At 34.7% G+C, this 27,110-nt stretch overlaps 1 protein-coding gene across 3 annotated transcripts; it reads right to left on the reverse strand.

Moving 5' to 3' along the window:
• Positions 1-26,154, reverse strand: LOC113228452 (mitochondrial uncoupling protein 4). 3 transcript variants are annotated; one of them, XM_026461764.1, is made up of 8 exons: positions 25,864-26,154; positions 10,673-10,816; positions 9,705-9,781; positions 8,074-8,269; positions 4,788-4,964; positions 3,811-3,908; positions 3,686-3,756; positions 1-570 (listed from the first exon to the last, which is right to left on the reverse strand). In XM_026461764.1, exons 2-8 carry the CDS (start codon positions 10,770-10,772, stop codon positions 396-398), a joined length of 894 nt encoding a protein of 297 aa, XP_026317549.1. In that variant the 5' UTR covers positions 10,773-10,816; positions 25,864-26,154; the 3' UTR covers positions 1-395. The 3 variants fall into 3 exon arrangements, with proteins under 3 accessions (XP_026317549.1, XP_026317547.1, XP_026317548.1); XM_026461762.1 differs by having other exon boundaries at positions 2-570; positions 3,686-3,908; positions 25,864-26,152; XM_026461763.1 differs by lacking the exon at positions 25,864-26,154 and adding an exon at positions 18,557-18,653 and having other exon boundaries at positions 2-570; positions 3,686-3,908.
• Between the last annotated feature and the right edge of the window lie 956 nt (positions 26,155-27,110).

A 27,110-nucleotide genomic window follows, 5' to 3' on the forward strand; every position in this document is an offset into this window, starting at 1 on the left:
TTGAATAAAATGATTTTGTTAGGTTTTTTTTTCAAATTATACTAACGGCTTTTCTAAGTCCGGAAATAAAACGATTTAAATGACAAGTGCTTACCTAAATATAATTTACGACTATATTTTGTTGGGTTGGAGTCCACAGCAAAATGTACTCGTAAATTATCTTTTGGCAACTTCAAACAGGAATATCTTTGAATCAGGCTTAGAATAATAGTCCCAAGAGCAGTTTCTTTAGGAATTTAACTCTATACTTTTACATGTCTTCCATATACAGATGCATTGACCTACTACAGATGCTAAAAAATCAGGTCAACAAAACTTTATATGGGAGTTCTGCATTGTTCTTGTGCTCCTGCAATGTTTAGCTCTTCCTAATGGTGCAAAGTTACTACGATATTCTAAAACGTATGCCCTCCTATTGCCACCATGATATTTTCAAACGCTATCCAATTAATTAAAGCCCAGGGCCCCAATCGCATCCAGAGGGGTAGAAAACCTTTGTAGAGAGATAGCACACCTTCGTTCTTCACCGATTGTTGTAAACAGTCCATCATGCCACGGTATAGTGTGCCTCTGAAAAAGACCGATAATAATTTTGTAAATATTTGCAGTACTAGAAACTAATTGTAGTGCATAAAGAGTTTCATATCAATTGTTTCAATATTTTTTTTTTCTGTTGAGTACAAAAATGATCAAATTTATAATAAGTACTAATAAATAAATATACAATAATAAATTATCCCTTAAGCAGGTTTTGTATCAAATAACGCCCACAACTAGTACTTTACAACACTAATGGATGTATGTAACCCATTATTTTTACCAATATTTATGATTTGAAATGGATCTGAATGGAAAAAATCAATAGAACATGAAGGGAAACTACCTCACACGCTTAAGATAGGTAATTTTACTTAAAAGAAACATACCTTTATTTTTCTTGCCTGGATGTAGTCAATTGCAAGACCAAGACAATTATTGCAAGTAGTTTATTGGGAAAGAATTGTTATCCTTATTGATCCTATCAATTAGTTTAAGTAGTAGTGTTTTTTTTTGTTGCTTCGATTCCTGGCTCAGGTAAACTTTTAAAAAATTCTGTGAATGCAGTTAGTCGTATTAAGAAAAATGAAAGAATGTTTCCTTTAAGTAAAATTGAGGTAGTTCCACTTTATGTCCCATTGATTTTTTGTAACTTGTATATACTCGTACATAATAAACAACCTATTCCTGTCAAAATAGTAAGTTACGTGCTTCCATTGATGTCGAAAGGTACGAACATTGTATAGGTAATCAAAAATAAATACTAATAGCAAAAATGACCTATCACTTTATTATAACAAATTATTATTATTATCTTCCCCTGCCTGTAAGTATATGTAATTAATTAAATAAATCGTTTATAGTCCACGGTAATAAGTACATTAACTATAAATATTATGTTTTATAACTTTCATAGAACGCGTATTCAAAAGCTTATATTCAGAATGGTTCAATTCAGACACAAAGCAAAAGGGTCGCAGCGACTCTGCGTGTTTTGACTTTGACCTAGATTCTTGACCCCGTGACAACGTCGACATACTTATACCTGTAGGTAGGTACCCATAAATATGAATGGCTAGCGATTTTACTTATCGATTGAACACATTGTTTACGTAATTGTATGAATGATTAATACAGAGGTGTTCGTAACTACAGATAGAAATAGTTCTAAAAACACGGTAACAATCAGCTGTTACATAGTAAACGTTTATATAATTTTTATATTATCGACCAATTGAATGATAACAGCTGATTTCACAAAGGTCCGCATATTACACCTTGTATTTATGAGTAGAATCGTTCTTTATCAATATCGCATACATTTCGAGGTTCTCCGCACTCTAATCCTACTCCTGAACATGAGAACACTTCTTAGCAGAAGGTTTACATTGTAGTGCATATTGCGAGCTTAACGTGTATTCGAGGAATTTGTATAAACCTCCGAGAATCAGATTTTCGCACAATGTGTCCTTCAACCCGCATAAGCCTGTGGTGTTCCTGTGATTATACATGTTGATGTTACTTTGAGCTTGTACAAACAAAAGACTAACTGCCCAAAGTCCGCACAGAATTATTATAATTAGAAATCAATCAGTTCTTCGATACTGTTGTTATAAATTTGCATTTGAGATTATATTCCGCCTCAAAAAAAAATCTTTTTGAATTTCAGCAAGTCCAATAAAAGGTTTCCCACCAAGGAGTTGTTTATGTTTGGAACAAATAAAAAGTACTTTAACAATGCAAAAATAGAATTAACTAAAGAAAACTAGATAAGCAACGAAATTGCGAAATTGATAATTTTTTTGGACAGTTTTATAGTGTTTTGGCATTGTTTTTATAGAAAAAATGTTTGCTTTTTATATTTATTTCAACAGTTGTAAGTGTTGATAAGAAGTAACAAAACGATGAATTTTTATATTTTAATTTTTCAAGTCAACATAAAACTTTCGCATTTCAACGCTAAAAATAAAACCGTAATACCGTATTATATAGAATACATTACAGGCATGTAGAAACCCTTCGATTACTCGTAATGTCTAAACCAGAATTGATGAATCCTTTCAAATCTCTCCCCGAAGGCAACAAGAACGATGAGGTTTCTTTGTGAACCTTTCTCGAATAATGACACGTCTGTCAGTGATTTAGTATTAAATACAATTTTTCTCTCAGTTATTAACAAATCAATTCCGCACACAAATTGAAATTCTGAGAATTAATTTCTAGCAATAACTATTGTAATAATAAGTTTACAAAGTTGACTCACGGCATGGGTAGGTCGTGAATTAGTTATAAAATACAGTCTGCAATGACGTGTTAAGGGCAAAGATCAATATTATACACGGCTAATAGCTATGCTCAATAAACACGATAAAGTACAGTCAACATAAAAATTAATTGAATATTTAAACTAACTAAAAATATCTAAACATCCGAAAATATCACACGTGACAAAAATCACATCAACAATCGAGATATTTTCAGTTTCAATCTTAAGACAGATAGTGCGCCTAAATATTTTCATTAGCTTTAACCCGTCTCACGGTGTCCCTGACAATTTTGGTACTGTAGCGTCCTTGCGTCCTATAGTCACACGGTGTCCAAACTCATGGTACCACGATTTCTTTTAACCAAGGTAAACGACTCTTTTATAGGGAACTGTCTACGCTTTTACAATAAGATTCTGGAGCATATATTAAGATTATCATTTCCTAAGTTTAAAAATTACATTCAAAATATTTTAATTGAAAAGTCATATTACAAAATTGAAGACTACGTGTTAGGAAAGACGACATGGCTCTAGATTCCACACAAATTTGATTCAAAGTGACATTACATAGCATTGAAGTTTATTTGAAAAGAGCAATCCCTAGAGTTTCTTGCTCGTTCTTCTTAGGAAATCAGTGTAGTAGCAGTAGCTTAAATGTGACGTTTTCAAGTGTAAATTTATTTTTTTATTTATTTATTCTTTGACTTTGTGTCTCTAACACGAAGCTGTGTTTTCATCCACCAATTAATTAAAATATTTTTTTTTAAATCCAAAATTGTTGGAACGTGGTGTGTCTCTACGACGCGTGACGGATTAAGATATCAAAGACATTAAGACTTTCGATACGATTCGACAAAACAAGGAGTAACATCACATATTTACCTTCCATCAGGACCCACAGGTTGGTTCATAAGGCGTGTTTTCAGCACATCAGCAGGAGTTCCCAAGACGGCAGCGACGAAACCAGCCATAAACGCCGCTGCCGCTTGAACTAATGTGTTGTCGGCCATACCGAACTCCCGAATCAGGAACTGCTTGCTAACGTCGTACGCAGCCAAATCTCCCATATTGACTAGAGCCGCTCTCTGCACGTTCGGCACCGCTCCTAGAAGGTTTAAAATCATGTCATGTCAACAAAATAAAGGATTTGTACCAATTGTGACATTTCTTAACCCGTTCATTGACAGTAACGACGTTTACTGTTAAATTGAATATCAGTACGGAGTACCAACTACGTGCTTTAGAGTACAATTTCCAAGTGCTTTCTATGTAGTTGCCGCGTACAGATTCTCCATAGAGAAGTATTAACAACGTACTGACAAAAAACAATGATTTACTTTGAACATTTTATGCTGCGAGAGACAGGAGTAGCTCCAGAATTTAAAATGAGTACAATTTTCTTAGCTTAAACATGGTCCTAAAAAGTGTATAAAATTTGACTTCAGGATTTAAATGAGTTTCAATAGAACATAAGGTTATAAATTGACACTTCCTATGGTTAAAAGTTGTAAAATAAAATAATTACTAGGTACACACACATCGAGTACAGTGTGCCATAGAAACAGTCTTGTAATTAAAACAAATTTGCATTTTTTTTAAATATTTGGTTACCCCATTAAAATTAAATACAAATATCCATATAAATTTATTAAATTATTTATCTATTTATTAGAATAGAATAGAATAGAAACCATTTATTATTATACTATTAAATTGACCAAAAAACCAATGGTGTTAAAAAAAATATAAAACCTCATTTTCAGTAATTGGCGAAAACGTGCTTGATCACTAGACACTTTGATGTTCACCGCGTTGAGTTGTTCACCGCGCCGTTAACTCCGCTAACGGAATTTTTGATCTCGTATGATTTTTTCTCGTATAAGTAATATATGTGTCGCTTATTAATTTAGCAATCGCCAGTTGTGATATAGCTTACTTGACCTTTCGATATTTACGTAGTTGTATTTTAACTTTTGATACTTACCTCGCCAGAATCCTTTAATCCCGCTTTCTCGAAATAGTATAGCATATGCCTGCCTGCAGTTGTTGAATCTGGGTGGCTTGCCCTGCTGGATTCTTCTACCTTCGGCTTGCATCTGGACCTTAACCAAGTCGGTTGGCGACGCAATCAGCTGTGCCAGAGACCCTGCTGCCAGCCCACCTGTCGGACTTCGAAGGTATGTTATGTTGTTGCTATTTATTAATATTTTGTGAAATTATATTAATTTATTTTTATTTTTATTTTATTTAGTCATTTAATTCAAGCCATATGACCCAAATATACCTTAAGGACTATTATAAATATAATATAATATAACAATCTAATAATTGACTTACAAATAAATGGACGACGGGTCTAATACAAAAACCACGAAAAAAATGTCCCAAGTCAACCTATTTAAACGTAGTGACATGTAAAGGAATATGAAAAAGCTAAAACGTTGAATTTAAATTGTAATGTCATCGCAGTACTGTCTAATTTTGCTTGCTTCGCTGTCAGTCGAACAAACGAAGACTAAAGCGTGAATGACGCTCTGTATACGATTTCAACGCCCTAGAAGTTCGGACACTTTTTAGCGCGGACCCGGCGTCCATATAATTGTAAGTCAATGAATCTAATAAACTAAATAACCAAGTTACATGAATAACACTTGTCGACGTCGTGTGGCGCAATCTGGCGTCAGGTAACTGGACATAATATAACAACCTTCGGCCAAAACTCCTCCTTCATGAAGGTCGACTGATGTTCGAACGGCACTCTCACCAAAACCGAATTAAAATTCACGTTGTGGCGGGACTCCAACTGCTTGACCCTCAGGGCGTATCGCGGGCTTTCAACCTAATGAACTCCACTATCTCCTCAGACTTCGTTGAGTAATGTAGCCGCGACCAAAACTGTATTCTTTTAATAAAGTCCTATTTATTGTGCAGCCGGTTATAGTATATTCGGGACATTATGACATAAACAACATATAGTTGAAATAGATCCCCTTGGGAAAGAGTAAGTCCAGGGAAGTACTGTCGCTATTCTGTCGCCAAGCAGTAATGTGAGCAATTTTAAAGAGTAAGTGAGTGGAAATTACAGACACTTAGGACTTATCAACTGTATATCACAGGGCCTTCCTGATTTTTTATTTACTTTAACAAAGACGTTTTTGTTTTGTTTAATTTCGATTTCGATAGATAGCTATTGAAATAATACGATTAACAATAAACAAGATTGATTTATCCAATTTTGTTGTCATTTGTTTAGAATTTAAGAATTTATTTCGATAAAAAATGCCTGGTTTTAAAAAACCGTTATTAACGACAACAAAATCCTTAAAATATTGGGTGTCCGGCCTTTCCATCCAATTGGCTAAACGGCTGGTGTGTCCATCTACTCGGTTTTACGACCTGGCAACCCTATCAGTGTGCCGAGCGCAGTATCAGCGGCTCTCAAGTCTTTGCTATTTAAAGCTCGGTGTGACATCGCAACTGTTATGGGTAGGCGTGTCATTCACTGGCGCATGATTCGTTCATCCCGTCACATCATAAATAAAGAAATTGAAAAACTGAATGCGTTACCGGATTTATGATGTACTAAATAAAAGTAACACTTGTGTGACCAAAATTGCGCTGACTCTCCATTCCCTTCGTACCCAAACACAGTAATACTGCTTTGTGGTGTAAATAAATATTTTAATGGTACCTACTCAAGCGAATTCTGCTCTACATTGCACTAATACCAATAAAAATTGCAATAAAAACAAGAACTAAGTAGGTAAATGTGTCGCAGCTGAATTATGTAATACACGGAACTACATAACAATAGGGCTAGCACGACGGGTCGTGACTTGCGCGAGAGCGATATAAAGCACGAGATCTCTATACAAAAATAACCATATCTCGCGCTTTATGTCGCTCTCGCTCAAGTCGCGCCCTGACGTGCTAGCCCTACAGAACTGTTTTGTAAAAAGACTAATTCAACTGCGACAATTAGCTGGAATGTAATATGTCATAAGTTGAAGTAGTGTGCTTTGTAAAGGTAATAACTGTATCACAACAACATTACCTACGGCTGAAAGTCAATTCAAATTCAAATGTCAATTCAATTCAAAAGTGAAAATAGCGCTATTTTATGAAGGCTTCTTCACAAAATAGCCCTATTTTCACTTTTAAACGTTTAATAATGCAGCATGTTGGTGAAATCTGTTCAGATGTCTACCTACATAGAGAAAGACAGAGATCTAATATTTATACTCTAATTATTATTTTTTTATTATACCAAGTGTAGGGACGAACAAGTCGTGCGCCTGCACGCTTAGTGGTTTTTCTTTTTTTATTATACGAACTGTAAGTGCGCATTTGACCTCCATCTCACCCGATGGAAAGTGACGATGAGGTCGACGATAAGCATGCACACCTAAATAATGCCTATTCACTCTCGCCTTGAAAAGGTCCATGGTGGTAAGCGACACGCCTGTCCATAACAGTTGCAGTTCCACTCAAAGCTTTAACTTACAAAGATTAGTGGGCACTGCCTCTGCGCCCGTCACCCTGAGACATAAGTTGACAAGTCTCTTTTTATTTATTTATTTATTTTAGGACGGTTTACAGCTATAAGTCAAAGATGGTGTGTAGAACTAAACAATATAAAAAAAGCCTATTACAAACCTCCACATTTGGATATCAAAATTACAAACCAATAAATGATGCTGATCATGATCATGTGCCTGTAATTTCAATTGCAGTGTCCTCAGAGCTTTAAATCGCAAAGATCTGAGGGGCACTGCCACTGCGCCCGTCACCCTGAGACATAAGTTGACATGTCCCATGTGCCTGTAATTTCACTAGCACCCTTACTTGCTCTTCAAAAGCGGAACACAGTAATGCTGACATTACTACTTGGCGGCAGAAATAGGCAAGGTGTACTTCCCTGGACGAACTCTTTCACAAGGAGCTCTACTGCTACTAAAAGATTTTGGATCGTATCTAGTTTGTACGTTGCACAATTTTATTGGCTGTAAAGTTCATTATGCTATGTACAATATCGTTACAAAACTTCGCTTCTATTCCGTTCCGCTGCAATATAAATTGAGCCTTAGCGGCAGAAATAGGTAAGGTGGCAGTACTTCCCTAGAAGAAAGAATTCTTATGGAAGAATCCATAAGGAGCTCTATTGCCGCTAAAGTACTCGCTTAAAAAGAATTACTTGTTCTGCGATTTGATATACTGGGCACAACATTTTTGCTATAAAATTTTACATGAAGAACGCAAAATTTGCTCACCCACAGACGCTTTCGCCAAGGTGACCTGTCCATTTTCATCCTTCATCCACTCGCGAAGCTGCTCGTAGATGATGAGGCGGCAGCCCGAGTAGATTGCATGCCGTTGAAACATTGGCATCAGTCCGCTCCATAGCTTGAAGACACCTTCTTGCTTTGCTATTTTGACCGCTGTTTGGATCATGCCGTGGTTCTCCAGCTATAAAACGTTTGTAACTGCTAGCGATCGGATAATCGGGCGTTTATTTACCTACATTTTTGTCTCCACGAAATAATAATAACGTACACACTCATAGCCTCGCACTAGGGAAACCCTGTATCGTAGGTGCCATGGACACACACATAGACAACCACAACTTACACTCAAAACTCACGAGAAAAATAAATGTAGTCCATACAAATATTTCTCCTGGCCCGGGAATCGAAGCCCACGGAGACAGCTATTAATTAATAAAGTTAAAATGGGGGTTTTAGGCCATAGTCTTCCACACTGGCCTAATGTGTCGGGAACTTCACACGTTTTCCGAGGGTTGATAACCCTTCTTCGATTTGCAGGTTTCATCATAATGAAAACTTTCACCGAAAAGCTCATGGCAAAGTTCAAATTATATTCCGCACATAAGTACGTTCCAAAAAACCCAGAGGTGCCAGCCCGATTCGAACCCATGGCCTCTGCTTGAGAGGCGATAGCCGGTAACCGTTAAGGCTACCACGGCTTCAATCACGTTTCAATACCCGGATTGAGAAATAAATGTTATTTACTAAATAATTATACATTAACTACACTACAACTTTTTAAGAATTATTTAATAAGAGGGATATAGAAAAAAATTACATGGAATGTACATTTTTTCGTATGTACGTCGGCCGTCTACGTCAGGGTACTAGGTACGACGGCCGATGTGCGTGACGTGATTTGGAAAGAATGAGGTTGATCAGGGAACTAATGGCGCATTATCACAAACTACTTCGCCTGTCGGAGGCGACGCCGTCGACTCGCCATTTACACGAGTCGTCTGCCGCCTTTGGCAGGTTACTTCGCCTTGCCGAAGGCGACGCACCCAGTCGTTTCATCCGACTTCAGCTGCAAACTACCGTCGTCAGACGACTTTACATTTTACACCGGGTTGCTCCCTTCGGCGGATAAGCAAAGGTAGCCTGACGACTGTAAGTCGTCAAGTAAATATGCCATAAGGTAGCGGCCATTATTACTCGTTTACCTACTTTGACCGTGAACTTAAGCCATGATAATACACAAGATATTTTTTACTGATGCCAGCAGTTTAGGATCAATGCATATACCATCTTAAAAGTAAGTTTGTATACATTATATATTCAACGATAAAAACATTATTATAAGAAGTTCTACGAAATTGTGTGCAAGAATTTTATTTTGCAATAAGAGGAATAAAGTTATAGAAATACATAAAATTTAATCAGAAAGGCATTCTATATTATTTTATCGTGGGCCGTAAAAACCAGAAGTTCAGGTAAAAATAAGCGCCCGAATATGCGATAACTGGTAATTACAGAAGTCAGGGGAAAATTCATTACCTTGATTATTTATGTGTAATGTAATGTATAATTTTATTGATTAGTAAGTTACTAGTTTCTTTATACCTTTGAGGACTAACCTTATATCCATGTTTAGTCGCTGCCACTTCTGATTGTATCTGCAGTCTTGTCTTGGTCACGTCAAACGGATATGTCGCTGCAAATGAAAAAACAAGCAGTAAAAATATTAAACAACATTAATAAAACCATTTTTACAAATAGTTACAATACTGAAACAAACTATTTTAGGCCTATGACGCCAAGTTTGTAAATTATTTGTATATATTATACGTATGCTTGGTGACATAATTAAATAAAATAGAGAGCGATGTGTAGCGAGCTCGTGAGCAGTTAATTACCGAGATCGTGGTGTATGTATTGAGGACACAGAATACCAAAATTTTCACTTTAGCGACACAATTGATAGTAATACAAAATGACAGGCAGTAAACAGGTGGAATTATAGTACCATGAAATAAAATAAGTAACGCGGTGTAGGTATTAAGACTGAGGTGTCAATTGTAAATCTTGTGACATTTTACAAAAATACAAAAAACTATAAGTTGTAAGTATGAATTGGAATAATTACTACTATAATTAAAAACTGTAAGTATTCCACTAATTTGATATTATTATTAATACACAGATCGAACACTTAGAAAAAAATGCTTAGTTGGCATAGTGTCTGGCCCGGTTTGCTAGAAGACGTGGTTTCGAATCCGACCGGATCGAAGGTATTTTTTCTAAGTGTTCGCTCTTTGTATTAATAATTATAACAAATTATTGGAGTATTTTCACCAAAAATAATTTAATAACATGGTGGTAAGACATCCTGACATTCAATAAAACACTTAACTATAAGTATTACTTAAGTTGTTGTAAATCGTGAGTACCATCACCAGCAGAAATACGATCTGTCCTTTTTTTACACTCTGTATAAGTCTTAAGTACCCTTACTACCCTTTTTAGGAACTATTAACGGATTGTAGCAATGGAGAAAACCAAATTGCTGTGTAGATAGTTTTAAAAGAAAACAATAATCTAGTACCTGTCTCGGCGGCCCAGGCGCCGAGCACGGCGACTGAATAGCGCGTGCACACATCGGCGGCTTTTGAGGCGGGGTGGTCAGCGTTGCGTAGTACCGGCATGATTCTTAGTCACCTCGCTACCAGACCCGATCTGCCCATAATACCTGGGAAAGTTCGTTGTTGTATAACAAACTTTATACGACTTCATTAAGCCGGTATCTACAGTAGTCAAAGTGTATAATTAGATAAAGATTAGATATCACAATTCTGATTGTTAACGATGAAAAAATACTCTTTAATGGCGACTATAAAAGTGGCTTGTGTGACGATTTGTGCACTCTGTAAGTAGCAGGTTAGCGGCGCGGCGACCGGGGACAATGTCCGATCGCCTCCGCCACTCTGCCGGCAGGGTTATGAACAAAGTGTTTTGACATTTGTTTGTCCTATCGTACAAGATAAATATTTTCTGCCAGCTGAATTGACGGCGTAGTAACAACGTAGAGCGAAAATATTGCGCTTGCTTAGCACTGGGCCGTGGAAAAATATTGCAAAAATTTATTTTTCATTTTAAAAAAACACATTTTTTTCTGAACATTTTTCCAATGCATTTCCTATATTTTTCTACATTTCATTCCTGACTAAAGTTAAAAATACTGAACTCAAAGATGAGATTTTGTAAAAATAAGTAAGAAAATTACATAAAGGTTCTTTCAAAGTCAAAGTAAAATGATCTTTATTTCATTCGTAAGGCAGATTCTCCTGAGAAGAATGAGCAAGAAACTAGAAGTTACTATTTGTAAATACTTATTTTTTTATTTACCAATATTTACTATTAAATTATTATTACTTAATTCATAAGTATATAAGATCATTGGTCCGTAAGAAAAAAGTAACATTAATAAAATAAATTTTATTTCGTGAGTTTCAAAATAATTACGTTGAAAGACTAATTATTTTGCACAAAAACCGTACTTTTGTATTTCGATTGTATACAATTCTTATATACAAATCTAAAAAACAGAGATAAACAATTCTAATTGATTTAAGTGACGTTGCCGAAAAATAATGATATCCAAAGTCCATGCTAAAAGAAAAAAAAATATTAGAGCATTATGTGTAGATTCACAATTATAAATATAAATTATATATATAAATTACAAATATAAACTTTACCACTTTCGAATTTTTCCGAATGTATTTAATAATTTTCGTACAAGTACACAATACTATTCTTGCTCATCGCTCTTTTCCACGGCAGATGCCCAATGAGCCATAATATAAGCTTATTATAGTACACATTCCACACTAAACCAAAGTATTTATTATTTATTTATTTAAACACTTTATTGTACCACAAAGTAACTTACAAATTTTCAGAAACAATTTAAATATTTGTGTACAAAGGCGAGCTTATCCCATAAAGAGATTTCTTCCAACTAACCTTTATATTGGCGTTATATTATAGTATATTGGCGTTTGTACATATTTTTTATATTTTATTAACAATCGGAGTCAGGTAGCCAGGCGGTGGCATCTGATTGGTAAAATATTTGACATGTATATTATTTCTTTCTGTCTTTATGTTAATAATAAACGCTCTGAACGTCTATAAAATTATAGATGTTCGGAGCTTTTCTGTGTTTTTATGACGACCGTTAATATTATTTTTATGCATAGGTAAATGTATATCTTTATACTATTTATTCGTCAAAAATGTTACCTAGATATATTAACGTGATTATTCTCAATATAGATATGTACACGTAGGTACTCATTATCATAGTGAATAAGACCGTCTACCTATAACCTTACAAAGTTATCAATCATTGTAGTGTATCACACTTTTCAAACAGCAATCTTAGAAGATAACGAAGATCAAGGTAACTGGTCATTGATCAACGGTCAGTTGTGTGCATTGATTACTTATCAAACTAGATTAATGACTTGCTTATTTCAAATTAAAAAGTTCATGAATATGAGATAAATATAATTGATTAGGTATACTCGTACATAGAGTGTAAAAAATGCGAGGGGTAAAGTGGGTAGAGATTTTCTCAGCTAGGTGGTATTTTCTACTACGTCCAGGAATTAAACGACGAAATCGATACACAATTTCGGACAAACTTGGTGGTGCACTCCCGCACCGGATTTTTTTTCAATGTGATCCGTGAAGTTCCTGTAGACGCAGATTTACAAAATATCTCACTCTAGACAGCTCTAGTGTAGGGTCTAGGTGTAGAGTTCTGAACGATGAACGTGGATCGCAGACGCTTCCTTCGAATGAGGATTATAACAACTTTAATTACTTTAGTATAGAATATTGACGAGAAATCATTAAATTAGGGAAAATCTTATGGTTCTGAAATGCATATTTTGTAACAATGCCATCTAGCGATAAACTTCGGAACTATTTTTACTAGTGTTTAATAATTTCTGTAATAAAAATAAGTATTTTAACAATATTTATCACATAGAAATTATTTATTTCCTTTTTTTAAGGTAGGACTAACTAATTTTGTAGCTAGGAAACGACATATTGAGTTCTCTAATAAGACCTAAAAGCTGATATACCTATTTAATAATAACGATCAAGTTTACAGCAGCCAAATATTTTTCTCAAAATCAATGAGACAATTGTTAGTTGTAACAAGAATTTCATAATTTGAAAAATTGAAATAAATTATAATGAAAAAGAAGTCGAAAATATGATACCTTACGTACAACAGACTCGCAAGAAAAATAGTCAATTACTTCACACATAATCATGATGTAAAATATCAGTGTTTTTTATTAGGAGTTATGCATATTTATAAAGTCTTTGCAAAACAGGTTGAGATAGCCAAACTTGGTGTGGAAAAAAGCCTTTACATTCGTATATTTTTCAGCAACAGATATGTTTGAAGATTTTTTGTTAAGAACACGTTCTAGTCCATCAAAACTTAACAATGCTCTATTGTGAACAGAAAACCAATAAAAACTTGACTGATGGATTGTAATGAGAACATAGTGTCCTATAGCATAAATGCTCGTAACTTACGAAATTGAGGGAAAAAAATTAAATATTTCGATTCAGTATGTCATGTTCCAAATAAAATTTCAAATAGTTCGTTTACGTAACACTCTTATGTTACGTCTGTATTGTGGAAAAAGATAACGACTGTGTTAGATACACGTATTAATATTTTAGTTCATTTATATTAAGGGTTCATTAAATAATGATTGATGGATGCACTTCACGTCCGATCGGCTGGTCTGGACATCTTTGGAGGAGGCCTATGTTCAGCAGTGGACGTCTTCCGGCTGATATGATGATGAAAATGAAATAATGATTTGCCCTTCTAAAGTACGACCAGTTGAAAGAGAATAAAGTCGTTGTTAGGGAAGAAAAAATTCAGCCCGCATTATTTGATATAAAATTTGAAGACTTGAAATTTAAAAATTTTTGACGTTATCAATTTTTTTGCTATCGGTAAATTTTACATTCGCTCTGAAATCAATCATAGATACTCATTGACTTACAAATAAATGAACGACGGGTCTAAAACCACGAAAAAAATGTCCCAAGTCAACCTATTTAAACGTAGTGACATGTAAAGGAGTATGGAAAAGCTAAAACGTTGAATTTAAATTGTAATGTCATCGCAGTACTGTCTAATTTTGCTTGCTTCGCTGTCAGTCGAACAAACGAAGACTAAAGCGTGAATGACGCTCTGTATACGATTTTAACGCCCTATAAGTTCGGACACTTTGTAGCGCGGATCCGACGTCCATATAATTGTAAGTCACTGTAGATACTACTAAAATTCGTAATATTTTTTAATATGAATTTCGACATGATAGTCATGTCGAAATTCAACGTAAAGAATAAGACATTAGACACAATCATTGATTTTTTATTGACATGAAATGTAACGAAATAAGTACCTACTTATATTTTACTGTGTCCGGTCAAACATTAGGCATACTTACAAACATATTCAAGGTACATTATACATTTACTCACTTGCGCTTCAATAGACTAGAACTTATTTACTTATTTTTTTGGCGATTATTATTTTGCATTAATATTCTATAAATAGCTCTATATAGAGCGACAATTATATGTAATTAACGTTATGACGTTTAAATATTGCTACGTACTATTTAGTAAAAAAAAATAAATATACCTATATCAGACATACAAGCGTCTATGTAACAGATATACGCGTTTGTTTAAAAATGCCTATTCACTCTAGCCCTGAACAACAATATATATTACCTTGTAATAAATTCTTTATTTACTTAAAATAGTTATGTTTTTTACTACATATAAGACAGTCAAAATTGTATAAAAGATTTAAAAAATAGCCAAATTAAATTAAACTATTCTTAAGGTTAAGTAAGACCCAAAGTAGATGTTTGGACCGGACGGAAAAATCGATTTTTCGACGTTAAAAATTATTGATTATAAGATCGAACAAAACAAAGGAAAATTCCTCCACGATAAGGCAATAGACGCTGGTCGATCTTTGTATCTATAACAATTACAAATTAGTGGAGTACTGTCACAAATAATCTCAGGTACTAAAAAAACCGACCTATAAAGTTCTTGGAATTTCATCTATTTGCCAAGTTTTATTGACTTCGATTACCGGAAAGTGCGCAAAACCGGATTCATACCCTAGTTTGCCACCCTTAGAGGTGGTAGCCTATCACAAACTCGATTTTTTTTCCGAAATAACGTTTGTTCGAATTTTCGTTACACCGAAAACCGAATTATAACGAAACCGTTGTTCTTTCAGGATATGTTGGATGTTTATAGTAAAGACACGATTAGTTAGGTTAAGTTAGGTTTAAAAGAAAAACGTTTTCCTCTTAAAATTACTTTCGAGGTTATGAAAATTCGAGCAAACGTTATTTCTGGAAAATATCATTTCGAACTATTGATAGGTAACCCTTAGATGTGGAATATTTATTTCAAATTTAAATGGGACCACTACTGATGTATTCTCTTTCCAACAAAAAATTATCATCAAAATCGGTTCACAAAGTTATCGCGTACATACATAAAAGCATACAGTCGAATTGAGAACCTCCTCCTTTTTTCCAGTGAATTAAAAATAGATGAATATTATGGTAATACTCGTAAAAACATCATACTTTATTTGTTATACCAGGCTACAAAGTTATTGTTTGCGCGAGTGTTTGTATCGAAACCTAAGCAAGCGAAGGAAGCTAAGATTGAAATAGTTCAAAAATAGATTCCTGAGCGTAGCAAGGGTTTCAAGGCACGAGACACAAAACAACTTTGCTGCCGAGCGAAACACACAATTTTTCACCTCACTATAGCGAGGAAAATGGTAGATGAAAGAAAAACAGTTGAACTATAAAGTATCATTTTTTGTTTAATTAAAAGATAAAGTTTGTCTTCCGATGAGTTCTGAATTTACATCTCACAATTTTTTAATCTTGCTTGTACTTTTGTGTAATTAAATGATTATTGAAATTATTTTAGTTCTTCGACGAAATAGAATAATTTAATAAACACAATTAGTTATCAATATCGATTTAATGTCAACAATAATAAGAATAAAATATATCAACTCATTTATATTACATAAATAAGCAATGTGCGACAAATCGCGTAGTTGTACGTGCCTTTATCTTTTTTTTTCATCGAAAGAAAAAGTTACGTGCACCACAGTCCATCGTCAAGTTCGAATTTCAAAAACCTTTTCCACGCTAGCGTGCAAAAACGATTTTGCGCGCAGGCTTCTAATGAGAAAGAAAGCCTTTCCGAGCTAGTGAGGTGAAAAAGTAATTTTTGGAGAGCTATACAAACTTAACCTAATTAAGTTACAAGGGATATAGTAATAGGACAGATTTAACGTGCTCAAAGGGAGGTTTATGTCCAACATTGGATGCGTATAAGCTCATGATGGTGAAGGAAACATACAATCATAACAAAGTCGTATCGAAAACACAACCTTTGCACAGACATTATTACTAAAACCATTAGGTAGTTTCGTGTTATGACTTCGCCGTAATTGTGTAAAAAAATCGCCTATAGGTCAAATTTCTCTAAATTGCTACCGCATAGACCGAATAATAGTTCTATTAGCATGACCTAGAAGCTTTAAATGCCTAGCATCCAAAGGCTCTTTGCTCAATGAACAAGAATATAGCTATCTACGGTAACTTAAAAGGTTTGTAAGACAAAATGTAGGATTTCGTCACAATTGATAAGAAGTCTGTGCAACAACTTCGTGGATTGGGTATGTATTGTTCTGCATGTAGGTATATAAATTAACCTTGTTTCGGATTTTTTCGAAAATAGTAAATTAAAGAGCGAAGACAATCCATAACCTTTCGTAGTAGATAGAAGTTTGCAAAAAATAATTGCACAAATTTTTTCCTTTAACTAATTTTGACTTTGGATTTAATACGGCTTTGAATTTTCAGACTTCCAAGATAATTTATCGATAACACATTATTATTTTTTAATCTTCCTTATTATTTAATCAAAATTCACACATAAATTATGGGTAAAGACGCAGCAAAAAAATGTATATAATAAATAGCAATATTAACTACTGAATTCATTTTCGTGAGAAGTATTTATTAAAACCATAAAATATTTGGAACAAATAATAGTCAAATTTGGAATGGCTAAGGGTCAAAGTGTTTTAACAATAAATCATTATGTTTATGGAGAATGTTTTATTGCAATACGCTCAAATAATACAGACTCTACCATCACTCTTAACTCTCACTGAGGGAGGAAGAGACTATGGACCCATTTGCTAATTCCTGACATAATTAATTCACTTTCTCCACTCACTATCGGTCCTTTTGTACACGTCTATGTATTCTTGAATATTCATTTAATTTAATATAAAGAAATAAACATATAAATTATCGGCATATATACAGTCTAGAACTTAGACTGGTATGTATTTTTTTACTTCGATGGAAAAAAATTGTGATAGATAAAAATATCGATTGCAATTGCAATCTTTTTACAATAACGTTCCATTACTACCTAATTCCAAAAAATAACAAATCCTACCTCTTCCTGTAAAGAGAGCTATCACCGTTCTAAGTGGAGGTTGCAACACGACTGATAAGCGATTTTGTAATATTACACATATATACCTAGGATATACTAATACATACTATAAATATTTCACGTACATAGCGTGCGTCTTTGTCCGGGACTAATTGACCAGAACAAAGTACACTTCCCAATAAATAGCTTTTAACTAGTTATTCATTACTGCTGACATTAATGTAACTTTATAAATTTCATCAATTTATCGAGATCTTTTCGATCACTACACATTGGAAGTGAAACTATTTAATTTTATTATATTTAATTTTAGGGTCTCAATCGCGTATGTTTGTTTTTTCAAATAGACCCAAAACAAAGCGTTTTGAACAGTGTATATGGTCTGTGGTCACGGCTGAATCAGATCCGATTTAGATCCGAAAATAATTCCATTTTCAAATCTACACTACATAATAATTAACCGAATTACTAACCGACAGACGTGTATGTTATGTGATTACTCTAACATTTGTGAACCCATTTCGATGAGTCTTTTTTTTTGTTGAAAAGGGGATACCGCAGTAGTGATCCCATTCAAATTTGAAAATATAACACCTCTGGGTAGCAAATTAGGGAATGAATCTGGTTTATTGGATTGCACCCATTTTCCGTTAACCAATTTCTATAATACTTGACAAGTAAATGTAGTTCAACAAACTTTTGAGATTGGTTTTTTTATGAAACATAATTCTATATCTGTTTAAATATCTTAAAATTTTATTTTATTTAAAATATCTGTAGACAAAAAATCGATTGCAATCTATTTTCAATAACGTTCCATTACTACCTAATTCCAAAAAAAAGAAACAAATCATACCTCTTCCTGTGGAGAGAGCTATCACCGTTCTAAGTGGAGGTTGCAACACGACTGATAAGCGATTTTGTACTATTACACATAAATACCTAGGACATACTAATACATAGTATGAATATTTCACGTACATAGATATATAACATGCGTCTTAGTCAGGGACTAATTTGACCAGAGCAAAGTACACTTCCCAATAAATAGCTTTTAACTAGTTATTTATTACTGCTGCTGCTCGACCACTACACATTGGAAGTGAAACTATTTTCGAAGGTCTCAATCGCGTATGTTTGTTTTTTCAAATAGACTCAAAATAAACCAACCTTTTGAGCTCTACACAGGTCCCATGGTCATGGTCATGATTTAGATCCGAAAATAATTCCATTTTCAAACCAGGACCTACACTTATTAACCGAATACCTAACCGACTGACGTGTATGTTACGCGACTACTCCAACATTTGTGAATCGAATTGGATGAATCTTTTTTTTTTATGTTAGAAAGGGTGTACTTCAGTAGTGGTCCCATTCAAATTTGAAAATATAACATCTCTGGGTAGCAAATTAGGGCATGAATCTGGTTTATTGGATTACACCCATTTTTCGTTAACCGATTTCTATAAAACTTGACAAGTCCACAAACTTTTGAGATCGGTTTCTTTTATAAAACAGATATAATTCTGTTCAAGAAATATTTTAAGCCTACTAATACTCTATGCTATAATATCGGGTCAGAAAATGTTGCTACCGTTTATTATACAGATACAATTCGAAGAACAAGTAGGAAATATTTTTGTACCTTAACTTAGTGTTGATGTCGAACGTGGGATCTTACCAAGTCTCTCATTATGAAGCACCTCTGTTTAAATTCAAGAACCGAAAACGTCGTCTTGTGTTGAAAAAAAAACAAATATATGCGCGATTTATTTAGGTCCGAAAAAATTATTTCATCTACAAGTAACTGCCTCTGTGACCGTACTGCCACGCAGAGGTTCGATTCCCGGACCGGGAGAAAAATTTTTGTATGGCCTACATTTATTTCTCTCGTGAGTTTGGGTGTAGTTTGTGGTTGTCTATATGTAGATCTATGGCACCCTCGACACAGGGTTTCCCTAGTGCGGGGCTACGTTGAGTGTGTGCTTTATTATTATTATTAATTTAACCTATGTTTAACCTTTTACCTGTGAAGAAGAAACGATGTTAATTTTATTATTATTGAAATAAACATGATGAAATACGCAAAACTCTAGAAATTAATACTTTATAACGAACTTTGTTCGGACCAGTACACTACACGAGTATTGTATTATAAGGGCTCTTAAAAAAGAGAGAATTTTATCTACCTAAAAATAAAAAGGTCCCCCAAGTTCGTCCATGCCTACAAAGTTACATACTTGTACCTATATTTCTAACAAAGTACCTAATGAACTCACCGTTCCATTTATTTATATTATTTATTATTATTGAAATAAACATGAAATTAATAAAACATGATGAAATACGCAAAACTCTAGAAATTAATACTTTATAACGAACTTTGTTCGGACCACTACACTACACGAGTATTGTATTATACGGGCTCTTAAAAAAGAGAGAATTTTATCTACCTAAAAATAAAAAGGTCCCCCAAGTTCGTCCATGCCTACAAAGTTACATACTTGTACCTATATTTCTAACAAAGTACCTAATGCACTCACCGTTCCAGCACGCGTATCGCGGTCAACTAAACGACAAAATTGTTTAATATAATATACGGCACAGAATTTGATTGCAACGTCGCGTCGGTTGTATGCTATCGGTAAATAATTTATATTTCGATTATCTGTTGTATATGACAGATATATTGCACAAGGTGCAATGTTCAATAAGGAAGTTATGGCTTTCAGTCGTTGCCAAAGTTCCGTCTCACGTTGGATTTAACGTAGTTATAAGTTATGAGTAAAAATAGTACATTACCCTTATATAACCTTACCTCTATTATATTAGAGGCCAACAAATCGATTGTTCAAGGTTTTCAGTCATTGTCAGCGCCATATGAACATGTGTGTGACCTAATACAAAGGAAAAAATCTAAAAAACAATTTTATTTTTAAATTAATCGTTTTACTAATTGCAAATTTTCAACCGCGGTGTGAGTTTTTATTTATCTCCGGACATTATTGTTGTTTTTATTGGGTTGGCGAAGAAGTCTGTGCGGTATCAAAGTATAAATGAAAAACAAAAAAAAACACAAACTTCAATAAATTTTAAATTGATCATGTTGATCTAGATTTTTTTGGCATCTTTCAGGTAATTTTAGAACTGCCCTTTCATAAAATTTCCTGTCTTTACTTATAAAACACTAAGTGTGGTTTGATGATCTGTACGTCGTTATTAAAGTCGCGTCCATTCAAAGAATTTCGTAAAGACCGAAACATGTGAAAATCTAAAAGGGTTGTATCAGGCTAATATGGTGAATGAAGCAACACAGCCCAACCCAACTGCTATTGGTTTTGATGGCTTTGTAAAGATGTGTGTGGTTTGGATTTGGTCATGATGAACGACACCTTTACAATTCTCTAGTTCTAGGCGTTTCTTTTTACAAACAGAATACATATTTTACCTGAATTATAACACTAACTGTTAGTCAATTAATACCAATAAAATAATATTTTTATTGTTATTATTGATACAAAGATCGAAAAAATTTGCTGTAGTTATTTTTTTGAATTTATTTTCACAAAAAATATATATACATCATGGTATTACTACCATGATATTTATATGTTTTGTGACATGAAAGCATGAAAAATAAATAAATATTGCAATATTTTTATAATCAATGTCGAACAATTACATATTATACGTAACATATAAAGTACTAATTTTAAGTCAACATTTGAAATCTCTTTGTAATATTTTTTGTCTTTAAGCCATACACAAAATGTATTAAGATTTGGTAACAGTAGAGCCCATTGTGTTTAGGCAAGTACTGTCACCTTATCTATCTCTGCCGCCAAACGGTATTGTGAGCATTACTGCGTCCCAGTTTTGACGGGGAAGCGTGCTGATGAAATTACAGGCACATGGGACTTGTCAACTTATGTCTCAGCGTGACTGGCGCAGTAGCAATGCCCCTCAGATCTTTGCGTTTTAAAGCTCTGAATGACTCTGCAACTATTATAGACAGGCGTGTCGCTTACCACCAAGCCCATAAGTTTATTTTTATAAAAAATAAGTGCGCATTTGACCTCCACCTCACCTGATGCAGCATGCACACCTAAATAATGCCTATTCACTCTGGCATTGAAAAGGTCCAAGTTATAGCGTTCGGGGAAGAAGTTCGTAGGTAGGGAATTCCACTCTTTAACCGCGAAAGAAGCGAAACGCTTCGTGCGAATCCTGGGAATATCCACAACATAGAGGTGGAATCCCAGCCCACGTCTAGTCTCCCGATAATGGAAAGGGGAAGGAGGAATCAAATTAAGCAATTTCATCGCACACGCTCCGTGATGTATATTTGTTAGTCCTGTTACTTGATATCATAAAAAAACTGAATATATTACCTACCTACCTCTCCTATCTTCATACATACCATTGCTCAACTACGGAATACGTTGTTGTAATTTCATACGACATTCTGACGTTCATGATCGTTGTCTCTTGCAGATAGTCTCGATCTAAGATGTTTAAATTAAACGTATCCAAATGTATATTTATACGTAGCAACCCCTAGAGTTTCTTGCTCTTTCTTCTCAAGGGAACCTGCCTTACAAATGAGCAGTATAGTTTAACGATAATTTCAAGTATAATTTGCTTACCTATTTTATTTGTAAGTCAATGCCTATGAAGCCATGAAAATAAACATTATTTGACTTTGACTTTGACAGTAACAGCGTTTACCGTAAAATTAAACATTAGAATATGATAGTAAAGGGTACCACGTTTCGCTATATGGATCTCAAAAAAAACAACTACTGGGTCTGGAGTGCGATTTCCAAGAGCTTTCTACGTAGTTGCTGGCAGAAGTATCAACAACATTGTAATTTTAGTAGCAGTAGAGCTCCTTGTGAAAGAGTTCGTCCAGGGAAATACTGCCACCTTACTTATTTTACGCCAAACAGTAATGTTAATATTACCGTGTTCCGGTTTTGAAAGGTAAGTGTGGTGGTGAATTACAGGCACATGGGACTTGCCAACTTATGTCCCAGCGTGACGGGCGCAGTGGCAATGCCCCTCAGATCTTTGCGATTTAAAGCTCTGAGTGGCACTGCAACTGTTATGAACAGGCGTGTAGCTTGCCATCAGGCGCACGACTTGTTCGTCCTGTCACTTGCTATCATAAAAAAACGTATAAAAATTCAATTATTTACATACATTGAACATTTTATATTGAATCAACAATGTAGATAGAGACGTAGTGACTGTAGATGGAGATGTAGTGACAAAGATAGTGAAAAGGATGCTTAGATGGTTCGGACGTGTAAAGAGAATGAATGAAAGAAGATTGACGAAACAGATTTATAGGGCGAGTGTGAGCGGGCATGTTGGTAATGGCCGACCAAGGCGAACTTACTATGACCAAATTGAGGCCGTCCTAAAGAAGGGCCAGGTCAAGAGAAGCCACGAGCGTATATGAAAGCACTGATGCGAAGGCGAAGGCGAAAAATGTGTGTCAAGATCGTAGCAAGTGGAAGCCTGTTGTTTCTGCCTACCCCGATGGGAAAAAGGCGTGATATATATATGATGTACGTATGCATTTCGACAAGGAAAGGACGGACATTTTTGTGTGCAATACCATTGAAATACCTACCATGAAAGGGTTAATCGTAACAACCTACTTACAAGGCTGAATACTACCGATACAATATCAGGTATTTTTTATAGGCCGTATCTATTTATATTGTCACCGAAATATCCCAATTGTACATTTTATCAGCTCATATATATAGAACAAGCAAAATAACAACTGATAGCGTTATTGTTTTCATAACTTTTGCATCTTTTCGATGTTTACTCATATATAACACTCATTTATTAGACGTAGCTCAGTAAGTTCATTTTTTCCTTGACTGGGATCAACGGTTAGGATGTTTGTTTTAGCTTCAATGTCATACATACCCATACTCGAGGGCCGCAAGCTCACATATATGAGTATGTTGTCGAGTAAAAATTACATACATCCCGTCTACAAACTAAAACGCGGCTATGTAACAAGTTGTCAAATATCTTTTTTAACACTCTGAGCGCCATGTTGGCCGCCGCCCGCCCACATAAATTCGACTGCAGCCGGCCACTACGTATCTTCGAATGCTAACCAGCAAGTCATGTGGGCCGCCGGCAGCCCACACAAACCTAAGTGCAGCAGACCACCATGTATTTTCGAATTTTACCTAGCAGGCCATGTGGGTCGCCGGCGTACCACGATTAGGAATCAAAATTTTATTTTCGATTTTTCTAGACCTCATCAGTTAGAGGTTGCATCGGCATCGGCAGGTTAAAAATATAAGCTGTGCGTTCAGCGAACACAGCCAATTGCTTGTCGCTTCTGTTAACAACTGATCCAGATCATAATCAAGTTTCGTTCTCGTCCATAGTGGTGACATCCATCTGTTTTTATGGTGGAATCACATCGTAATGCGCGGCCTGCTGGTAAAGCTTGAAGGTATCCCGCCGGCAGCCCACATGGCCTGCTATAAAATTTACTTGAGATCAGGCGTGGCATGCTGTGAAAGAAAACGCGTGTCCCGCCGGCAGCCCACATGACCTGCTAGAAAAGTTACCTACTAAAGATCAGGCGTGGCGTGCTTTGAAAAAAAATGCGCGTCCTGCGCGTCGCCCACATGGCCTGCTGCTTCAGAAAAATCGTTTGGCGCTGAAAGTGTTAAAGAGCATAAGATAGCGCTAAAAATTGTCTATTTATTCAAGAGCAGTTAATTAACATGTACGACATATCGTAACTTACCCTAATGACGCGTAGCTAAAATATCGTTAAACAATTTAAATATTCTAAAACTGGGCTATGGTTTTTTTTGTAAATGATTTTGTCACATATAGCCGCATTAGTTAGCGGTCGGCAGATAAGCACATAAACATAATATAAATGTCTAAAATCCTTATCATAACTAATGTAATCGACATTTTTAGCGAAATTTGATTATATCTAAAAAGTATATCTGGAATAAACGGAACGAGATCTACAAGCCCCTATGTTTTTTTTTGTAATTTAGTTTCAGATCTATTGTTAAGTAAAATCTGCGTAATTGACATTTTTCAAATTAAAAAAACTTTAAATACCAATATCTCGAAATGCAAATGCGTTGGTTATGACAAATGAGGGCAGAGTAATACACAATATAAAAATATTTTTATTTCAAAGTAACAACTAAATAACACTGTAATGTTGATTGTTATTTTTACATCGACATAATACATATTATGGTACTCATATCGTTCTCCATAATACATGTATAATGTAGCGCCATCCATCCATATCCATAGGGATCACGACGTAAAAAGTGTAAAAGAAAATAGTTTGCTTTGAAAAAAATTTGCGTAATGTCGGTTACGACAAAAAGTATCATAGGAAAAACATACAGTGCAAAGATTCTTATTTAGCAAAAGTTCCCTACAAACTTATTGACGTTCGGTCAAACATTCTAGAAACGTTTAATTCCTGTTTTACACATGAATAGAAAAAATAAATAAGTGTTCACTTCAATAGCAACGTACTGTTGTAATTGTACTGTGTACCCTTTATTGATTGCAAATGCTTTTTAAAACTGGAAAATATTGAACATTTCTTTTCCGTTAAATTCCGGGCAAAGTTTCGGTAAATGGTTGGACGAATTTCATTGATTTCCTTTATTTGACTTTAGTTTAATTACTGCCATATTACTACGTACTGTAATTAAAAACCAAATTGAAGACTTACTGGATGAGACAGGTCAGTTTCAATGACTTAAAAGTAGGTCAATACGTATAGAACTGCACACAGTGTACATATATACGTATCTAAATAAAGATGCATTATAAAATACATTATATTACAAGCTTAATCTAAAGCACGAAACAAAAAACGACACCTTTAAAATTCTAACTTACGGTTGTCAATGTCTTTCTTCAACTTGTACAATACATTTTTTTTAAATTACTGTAAGTAACGAAAACGAGTTTGGCATAAACACTCATTTTACATAACCGTCTCAAATTTGACGTCCTCATTACGCACACAGAAAATAATGTACAATAAATTACATAATAAACATTTATGTTACGAGCTAAACATAAAATAAGAAACTATTGACCCTGCTCTTAGATACGTAGAGCTCTACCTACCGTACAGATCGAAGCAACACCGCGGTTGACCTACAACACCTCTTATCAACACGCGATAAACTATCATCACCTGATTGATACTATACACAATGTAAACATTGAACTGATTACATCAAATCGTCGAGAAGAGAAAATAGCTGAAAGGGATGGAGTATTGATTAAAGTTGATGGGAGAATGAGAGGGCCGGAGGTATTTGTTCTTGGCCCAAATTCGCACGCTCCGCCCGCGGCGCGAATGAGCGCGAAGGCACCAAAACCGAGAGACGTGTAGCGTCCGACTCACATCGCTACCGACTTGTGACTATTTTATCCAACCAGCACAATCTGACGCCAAAAGAAAGACCCAATCATCTATATAAACTGTACTACTACCTAATACACAACCGTTTGTATACTATAGTGACGTCATTTCATTGAAGAACGGAGTTTCGTTCAAACCTTGAATGAAAAACTTGCGTATAGCGTACCACATGTTACCACTAAAATTAATAAAGTTAACATTTTAAAATGGACTTCAACAACGTGACCCTACAATAATTCGAAACGTGAAATAAGATTAGTTCTTATGTTTTAGCGATTCCTTGTCACACATTGGAAATAAAACTATTTTTTCTGATCTAAATCGAAAAATTAGTTTTATTTCCATTGAATAGGATACGGAATAATATTATTTATTGCTAAAACGGAAATAATCGTGTTCCATTGGGGTAGACTTAGGTAACAAAGTATACCCGGGTTTAGTAAAATATTGTAAGGTGTCTTGGTTATGTTTTGGCATAACAAAAATGTAGACTCACAAGAGTCACAAGGGTCAACATACCCTGTGTGTATCTTTCAACCCGGACACTGGCAGAATTGTCCTCAGTAAGAAAACCTACAAAAATGAATTAGGTGTCCCGATTCGCTCGACTTATTTCAAACATCCCGCTGAATAGGAGCCCAAAGACTTTGTTTTAAAATGTTGTTCTATTAATTCTAATACATTCGATAATAAGTTCAAAGTTCGTGGCTATGGCAACTGTAAAGAACCCAAACCGTTCTTTGAAAAAACAAATATTGGCGATTTATATCCAAAAAAATTGTTCCATTTTCAATAAGTATATTCTTAAAATTATTTATCCTTTTCACTCAAATACTATTATATGTATGTATATTAATTGTTACTTGTAATGTGCTTAACGCTTAGATAAACTTAAAAATATATACCTTAAATATAATAAGTACTTTAATTGGCATAACATACCATT

Source organism: Hyposmocoma kahamanoa, unplaced genomic scaffold, assembly GCF_003589595.1.
Source record: "Hyposmocoma kahamanoa isolate Upper Pololo Valley unplaced genomic scaffold, ASM358959v1 232, whole genome shotgun sequence".
NCBI classification, from domain to species: domain Eukaryota; kingdom Metazoa; phylum Arthropoda; class Insecta; order Lepidoptera; family Cosmopterigidae; genus Hyposmocoma; species Hyposmocoma kahamanoa.